General features: G+C 46.9%; 1 protein-coding gene across 1 annotated transcript; it reads right to left on the bottom strand.

Moving 5' to 3' along the window:
- Positions 1-1,879: 1,879 nt before the first annotated feature.
- Positions 1,880-4,520, bottom strand: LOC125539507 (chaperone protein DnaJ-like). Its single transcript, XM_048702978.1, has 4 exons — positions 4,238-4,520; positions 2,498-2,594; positions 2,354-2,408; positions 1,880-2,268 (listed from the first exon to the last, which is right to left on the bottom strand). Exons 1-4 carry the CDS (start codon positions 4,370-4,372, stop codon positions 2,163-2,165), a joined length of 393 nt encoding a protein of 130 aa, XP_048558935.1. The 5' UTR covers positions 4,373-4,520; the 3' UTR covers positions 1,880-2,162.
- Positions 4,521-8,891: the final 4,371 nt, after the last annotated feature.

Here is an 8,891-nt window from a genome sequence, read left to right as displayed (position 1 = left end):
AAGCTAATGTTGTTGCACATGAATTAACCAAAATAGCTACGTATCTTCATTTTGTAATGAGTGGGCTGAAGATGATCCTTATAAGCTACTTCCTCTATTGATCAAATATGTAAACCTGCTTACTGCTCCCTCCGCACCATAATATAAGACGTTATTGCATTTCAAATGCAATAACGTCTCGTATTAGGCTATGGAGGTAGTTAATAAAGAGGAAGTAAAGTTATAAGAAAATGATACTGCTGGCAGTTCACAATTTTCTAGAGAAGGCAACATTTCTTAGGCATTTAGATAAGTTAACAAATTGTTTTTCTTTTCTTGTTGAGGGGGGGGGCGGGGGGGGGGGGTGTTACCAAATTGTTTTTTTTTGAGCTGCACCAAATTGTTGTGATAGTTGTGATAGTGATATTTTTATACGGCCTGCGGCGCAGCCATCCAGTAGCCCATCAAGGCCCAATCCAGCGCCAGCCCACGCACGAACGCACCACTAGCCAGCCCCCGTTTCCAGTCCAGTCCATCAGTCCATTCCGAGTTCCCTACCGGAGGACAAGCCAGCCAGCCACGCGCCGCCGCTGCTCAGCTGCTCGCCTGCCCCGCCTCCCCGCCGCCTGCTGCTCCCGCGCCGCGCGCCGCCGCTGCTCTCCCCAGTCACTGACTCTCCCGCTCCGGCCCTTTCAACATCCCACCAGCACAGTCGGCAGCAGCGCGAGCGAGCGAGCGAGTGAGTGCAGAGGGGACTGGGGAGGACAATGTCGCTGGAATCCGACGGCGCCGCCACCGCGAAGAGGCCGCGGCTGCCGGCAGAAGATCCATCCATCCATTTCGGCGCGGCGGTGGAGGCAGCCGACCGCATCTCGGCGCTACCGGAGGCGATGCAGCTGCACATCCTGTCCTTGCTCCCACTGTTCCAGCATACACGGCTTTCGAACAGTGGAGCCCTAACTGGTTTCAGATGATACATTGGAAACGAAAAGCATTTTGCATCAACTTCAGAAGCGAAACGAGTTCAAAAATAAGGGATGATAGAACAGTGGAGCCCTAACTGGTTTCAGATGATACATTGGAAACGAAAAGCATTTTGCATCAACTTCAGAAGCGAAACAAGTTCAAAAATAAGGGAAGATAGTACGCTTTCCGGTTTGATGCATTCCAGGGAAATCCACTGTTTATACTAGTGTACTGTAAAGTTAAATATGGGGCAAAAAAACCTGGTACGCAGCACTCGAGGCGTATTTTAACGACGTGAAGAATAGGATGTGTTGAAGAAAAGAAATCAACAGAAAGCCGCCGGCAGAAGCGAGTGGCCGAGATCCTAGCGGCTTCCTGTCAAGTCCATCGCTCAGTCCATGTTTGTATGCAGGCAAAGGCAATGGCGCTCACTGGTGGGCAGTGATAGCTTTGTTTCATTCAGCAGACATGTCAGTGAAGAGGCCGAAGGGGATCCTGATGGACAACACCGGCCGTGGACATATCCACCTTCTATATCCCGAGTGCAAAGCATTCCCCCGGAGATCTGTTACGCTGTGGTCTGCGCTCTCAGTCTCTCACAGCTTACGGTTTCAGACCTGCAGTTCATGATACAACGCTGGGGCAGTGCCTTACCTTTCTGCCACTCATCCGTACTTCTACAAATATTGAAACAATTGTGCATTAGCAACTCTGATCTAAAAATATCCAAACACCACATCACCCCAATACTTGTTCTCAGTTTTCTGATCCAAGCATAGCAGTCTACAAATCCTCTTGTATCAGGAAAACGGAATAAAACCTGTTTCTACACTGTTGTACCAAAACAACCATCTACGGTTTTAGCTGTAGAAAGCTCAACTTTGGAACGATGGGTTACAACACAAATGCAGCATGCCTATGTAACGTGCTCAGATGCGGTAAATCGGCATCTTCTTTCGAACAAAGCATTCAGATGCACACTGTCATTCATACACAAATTTAGCCGGTTGATAAAACTGAAGACCCTTAGCCTCTGATCATAATCTACATCTAATGTTTCTTTGCTGGCAAGAAAATTCTGCAGCATTAGCATAAGATCAAAGTTTTCACAGTAACTTCACACAGCTCATTCAAATGTTAATCCTATGGCCTCAATGGGACATTTTTTTTCCTGACCATTTGACTTGGCCGGCCTTCCAACACTGCCTGTGCGACACTCATTTCCTATTGACTGTGAAGTGAAAGCCCATGGGTTCTCGATATTCACCTGTTCCATGGCACCGGTGGCAGTAATCTAGGCCGCTACCCCCGCATATTTGGCACCTGACAATTGAAAGTTATGTTAGAGGGATGTGCCAGTGTTCAGTACCTCAGTATGCTAGACGTATATGAGTAGGGGTGTCCTCACCATTGCGGCCATTCTCCCTTGGGGAGCACGGCGAGATCGACATGATTTATTCTTCCTGCACATTTCAGGCCCGATTTTCATGAGAACTGATAGTACGGATCAACATACTAGCAAGAGAAAATAGCTTGGGAGTAAAATAGACACCTCTACCGAAACAGTTGCGGCAATTTATTGTCCCAGTGCCTTTGCAGATGGTGCATGGAGGATCAGGTCGTTTTGGTCTTTCTCTCCTAACATTAGACTGCATCATGGTCACAACTAAGAAAACAGAGGACTGACCAATTAATAAGTGAAAGAATGACACACAATGTTCAATTATTTGCACCATCTAATGTATATCTGGCCTGACATGGTGTCCTATCTGGCTATTTCTCATTTCTCCTGCAAGGTGAAAACCTCCTATACCCTGAACTTGGTGGAGGATCACAAGGGAAGCGGCAAGATAATACATCGTCGTATTGATACTTTGTTTAATTTATTTATCCAGTGTAAACTCGACCATGAGTATGTTTTGTCTTCTGTGGTTCTGTCACAAGAATCACCGTGCCAACAATCCAAGGTATCAAGACCCTCTTTGGGACTAACTGTTCTGTGGACTTTGAGTATGTTGCTAAGTGGTGGGTTAGTAACAAGAACATCAGGCAATCAACCTTGTTCATGCTGCAACCTTATGGGCTCTCAGGAAACATAGAAATGAACTCTGCTTTAACAGATGTTCATGGCTTGGTGTGCAGATAGTTCTGAAGGGCATAGCTGTAGCATGCTCTCAGTGGGCAATTCTATGCTCCGATCATGCAAAAGAGTGCATTCTGGAGATCACAAGTTCTTTATGGGTGCTGGCCAGGAGCCCACCTCCACTGACGTGGCCAAATCCAGGCTAACTGGGCAGTGGGTGGTGGCTGAAGCTGTCGTCGCTATCTGGTCTGCCGGCCTAAGGCTGCTGCTGCTTGGGAAGCCAACATTGCTGGGTTAGCGAAGTGTGCACAGGAATCCTCCCGCAGTCTGCTTGAAGACAGCGTCTGGCTCAAGAGTCCACTGGGACCTTGAAGGCACTGGCTTGTGTTCTGATTTCGTACTTGTGCTGTGTGTCGTGCAATGGTCATATTTTCCGAACCCATAAAGAATGTAGCCTGTTCCCTTCCCTGAACTTTGGGCATTGCTTGTTTTCCTTGCTGTAATTTCTAGTAGAGTACTTAGTTTCCACTGGATTTGGCATGTCAGCCTACTCCCGAGTGCGTTCATGTAAACTATTTGGTTTCAGCTCAATGAAATGGGCCTTTTCCTCTGAAAAATCAATCCAAGGTTTACATGTAACTCTGGTTATTCTGTCTGTAAACAAGCATTTGATGCATAACTGAAGTTGTCTACCGCAATATTTGCACATGAACTGGCCACTCCTACCGGATTGCATGACTTACTCATTCTGCAATGCTGCTTACCCCCACCCACTCAGCCACTCGGGCAACTTGTGCAACATCCATTCTCCATGCTTCTCAGCCTTACCATTACCATAATATCCCAAAAACTACCTGGAAGTACAAGCAGTTCCACTTCCACCTCACTGTTCTAAAAGGCCGCGAGAACAAAAATACAAGCTCTGCCTAATTTTCTGTTTATTTCACCTTTCATTTTGGATTCCTGCTATTTTTTCCCCACCCTTTCTTGTTTCTTCTGCACCGCTCTTCAACGGGACGCTGCCAGACCACACTACATAGATGAACAATTCACAGACGCCTTGCAGCCAAAGCAGTCCCGTGAAGAGAATACGAGCTACTGTTGCTAAAGGTCTAAACTATGTGCTTCCAGCCTATCAATTGTTCGACGAATTGCGGACACGGGAACAGAGCAGAAGGAATGGGACAAAGGGGGAAAAGTTCAGCTCACCTCGGTGCGGACGACCCATGCCGGCCTCCGAACGCCCAGCCGGCTAGGGGGGCCTTCAAATCCGGGGAGTGAGCTCGTCGGAGGTTGCGCCGGCAGCCCAGCGCAACCGGGGCTGGCCGCCGGCGTCGCAGGCATCGGTGGCTACCGCCTAGCCGCTTACTACACCACGGATTTCCAGAAGCCTCTCAAACATTTTCAGGGTTGCGTTATCCACTGATAATTGGGCCACTTTGAGCTCTCACTAGTTGGACGTCGGATCTTTGGGCTTTACATGTTCTTCACAATGAACTTTCGAGCCAACCGTTTTGGGTTGGTTTAACATTTTGTTTTTGTTTTTGAGAACTAGTAGTAGTTATGTAAGTGCAACACACGATCCGAAATTTAAAAAATTCTGATTTTTTAAAATTAATCTATGTTTTGCATCTTCGGATTTACTTAATCAGTCTTGCAAGCGGTGAATATCAATATCTCTGGCGGTGGCGGCGAGATGTCAACAGCGGCATGGTTCGCGTCTAACATGGTCGTGGTCTAGGGATCAGGTTGACTGGTTTGGAAATATTCCAAATTATGATTTGTTTTTTAGAGCAACTCTAGCAGACCCCGCATCCGCCCCCGACCCGCAAAATAACCGCCAAAATGTGGGTAGGGACGGAAAAACCTGCCCGTTCAGACCTCGCATCCTGCCCCGACCCGTAAAAAATTTTGAGGGGCGCGGCAAAATCCCGACCCCAACCCGGGAATACGCGGGTTTCCCCCTCGCGGCTGCAGTGCCCTGCATTACACAAAAGCAGTTGGCGGGAGGGAGATTTCAGCCCGCGCGTTTTCCCCCTCCTTCCGCCGCCGACCGGCCCTTGCTTCCGCCCGCCTGCCGCCAGGGATTTGGCCAAATCTGCGGGCGGAATCGGTCCGCGGGGCCGCCTGATACGTCTCCGTCGTATCTACTTTTTCAAACACTTTTGCCCTTGTTTTGGACTCTAACTTACATGATTTGAATGGAACTAACCCGGACTGACGTTGTTTTTAGAAGAATTGCTATGGTGTTATTTATGTGCAGAAAAAAAACGTTCTCGGAATGACCTAAAACTTCCCGGAGCAACTTTTCAGAAATAATAAAAAATCCTCGCAAAAGATGAAGTCAGGGGGCCCACCACCTGTCCACGAGTGGCCCCCTGGAGCTCCTCCGACCTCAACTCCAACTCTATATATTTGGTTTCGGGGAGAAAAAAAATCAGAGAGAAGGATTCATCGCGTTTTACGATATGGAGCCGCTGCCAAGCCCTAAAACCTCTCGGGAGGGCTGATTTGGAGTCCGTTCGGGGCTCCGAAGAGGGGAATCCATCGCCGTCGTCATCATCAACCCATCCTCCATCACCAATTTCATGATGCTCAGCGCCGTGCGTGAGTAATTCCATCGTAGGCTTGCTGGACGGTGATGGGTTGGATGAGATTTATCATGTAATCGAGTTAGTTTTGTTAGGGTTTGATCCCTAGTATCCACTATGTTCTGAGATTGATGTTGCTATGACTTTGCTATGCTTAATGCTGAAGGAAATACCCTAGAGGCAATAATAAAGTTATTATTTTATTTCCTTATATCATGATAAATGTTTATTGTTCATGCTAGAATTGTATTATCCGGAAACATAATACTTATGTGAATACATAGACAAACTAAACGTCACTAGTATGCCTCTACTTGACTAGCTCGTTAATCAAAGATGGTTATGTTTCCTAACCATAGACATGTGTTGTCATTTGATTAACGGGATCACATTATTAGGAGAATGATGTGATTGACATGACCCATTCCATTAGCTTAGCACCCGATCGTTTAGTATGTTGCTATTACTTTCTTCATGACTTATACATGTTCCTATGACTATGAGATTATGCAACTCCCGTTTGCCGAAGGAACACTTTGTGTGCTACCAAACGTCACAACGTAACTGGGTGATTATAAAGAAGCTCTACAGGTGTCTCCAAAGGTACATGTTGGGTTGGGGTATTTCGAGATTAGGATTTGTCACTCCGATTGTCGGAGAGGTATCTCTGGGCCCTCTCGGTAATGCACATCACATAATCCTTGCAAGCATTACAATTAATGAGTTGTGAGATAATGTATTACGAAACGAGTAAAGAGACTTGCCGGTAATGAGATTGAACTAGGTATTGAGATACCGACGATCGAATCTCAGGCAAGTAACATACCGATGACAAAGGGAACAAACGTATGTTGTTATGCGGTCTGACCGATAAAGATCTTCGTAGAATAGGTGGGAGCCAATATGAGCATCCAGGTTCCGCTATTGGTTATTGACCGAGACATGTCTCGGTCATGTCTACATTGTTCTCGAACCCGTAGGGTCTGCACGCTTAACGGTACGATGACAATTTTATTATGAGTTTATATATTTTGATGTACCGAAGTTTGTTCGGAGTCCCGGATGTGATCACGGACATGACGAGGAGTCTCGAAATGGTCGAGACATAAAGATTGATATATTGGACGACTATATTCGGACACCGGAAGTGTTCCGGGTGATTTCGGAGAAAACCGGAGTACCGGAGGGTTACCGGAACCCCCCCGGGAGAAGTAATGGGCCATATGGGCCTTAGTGGAGAGAGAGAAGGGCAGCCAGGGTGGGCCGCGCGCCTCCTCCCCCCTGGTCCGAATTGGACTAGGAGAGGGGGGCGGCGCCCCCCTTTCCTTCTCCCTCCCCACTTCCTTTCCCCCTCCTAGTAGGAGTCCTACTCCTACTAGGAGTAGGACTCCCCCTAGGTGCACCTCTCCCTGGCCGGCCACCTCCTCCTCCCTTGCTCCTTTATATACAGGGGCAGGGGGGCACCCCATAGACACAACAATTGATCATTGATCTCTTAGCCATGTGCAGTGCCCCCTTCCACCATAATCCTTGATGATATTGTAGCGGTGCTTAGGCGAAGCCCTGCGACGGTAGAACATCAAGATCGTCACCACGCCATCGTGCTGACGGAACTCTTCCCCGACATTCTGCTGAATCGGAGTCCGGGGATTGTCATCGAGCTGAACGTGTGCTAAAACTCGGAGGTGTCGTAGTTTCGGTGCTTGATCGGTCGGGCCGTGAAGACGTACGACTACATCAACCACGTTGATATAACGCTTCCGCTTTCGGTCTACGAGGGTACGTAGACAACACTCTCCCCTCTCGTTGCTATGCATCACCATGATCTTGCGTGTGCGTAGGAATTTTTTTAAAATTACTATGTTCCCCAACAGTGGCATCCGAGCCTAGGTTTTATGTGTTGATGTTATATGCACGAGTAGAACACAAGTGAGTTGTGGGCGATATAAGTCATACTGCTTACCAGCATGTCATACTTTGGTTCGGCGGTATTGTTGGATGAAGCGGCCCGGACCGACATTACGCGTACGCTTACGCGAGACTGGTTCTACCGACGTGCTTTGCACACAGGTGGCTGGCGGGTGTCAGTTTCTCCAACTTTAGTTGAACCGAGTGTGGCTACGCCCGGTCCTTGCGAAGTTTAAAACAACACCAACTTGACAAACTATTGTTGTGGTTTTTGATGCGTAGGTAAGATTAGTTCTTGCTTAAGCCCGTAGCAGCCACGTAAAACTTGCAACAACAAAGTAGAGGACGTCTAACTTGTTTTTGCAGGGCATGTTGTGATGTGATATGGTCAAGACATGATGCTAAATTTTATTGTATGAGATGATCATGTTTTGTAACCAAGTTATCGGCAACTGGCAGGAGCCATATGGTTGTCTCTTTATTGTATGCAATGCAATTACGCTGTAATGCTTTACTTTATCACTAAGCGATAGCGATAGTCGTGGAAGCATAAGATTGGCGAGACGACAATGATGCTACGATGGAGATCAAGGTGTTGCGCCGGTGACGATGGTGATCATGACGATGCTTCGGAGATGGAGATCACAAGCACAAGATGATGATGGCCATATCATATCACTTATATTGATTGCATGTGATGTTTATCTTTTATGCATCTTATCTTGCTTTGATTGACGGTAGCATTATAAGATGATCTCTCACTAAATTTCAAGATAAAAGTGTTCTCCCTGAGTATGCACCGTTGCCAAAGTTCGTCGTGCCCAGACACCATGTGATGATCGGGTGTGATAAGCTCTACGTCCATCTACAACGGGTGCAAGCCAGTTTTGCACACGCAGAATACTCAGGTTAAACTTGACGAGCCTAGCATATGCAGATATGGCCTTGGAACACTGAGACCGAAAGGTCGAGCGTGAATCATATAGTAGATATGATCAACATAATGATGTTCACCATTGAAAGCTATTCCATTTCACGTGATGATCGGTTATGGTTTAGTTGATTTGGATCACATGATCACTTAGAAGATTAGAGGGATGTCTATCTAAGTGGGAGTTCTTAAGTAATATGATTAATTGAACTTAAATTTATCATGAACTTAGTCTTGGTAGTATTTTGCAAATCATGTTGTAGATCAATAGCTCCTGTTGTTGCTTCCCTGTGTTTATTTTGAAAGATGTTAGTAGCAATGATGCGGATTGGATCCGTGATCTGAGGTTTATCCTCATTGTTGCACAGAAGAATTATGTCCTTGATGCACCGCTAGCTGACAGACCTATTGCAGGAGCAGATGCAGACGTTAT

Source organism: Triticum urartu, chromosome 2 (assembly GCF_003073215.2).
Source record: "Triticum urartu cultivar G1812 chromosome 2, Tu2.1, whole genome shotgun sequence".
Taxonomy (NCBI): domain Eukaryota; kingdom Viridiplantae; phylum Streptophyta; class Magnoliopsida; order Poales; family Poaceae; genus Triticum; species Triticum urartu.
The sequence above is the reverse complement of the archived record's forward strand: the minus strand, read 5'-3'. Positions and strand labels throughout refer to the sequence as shown.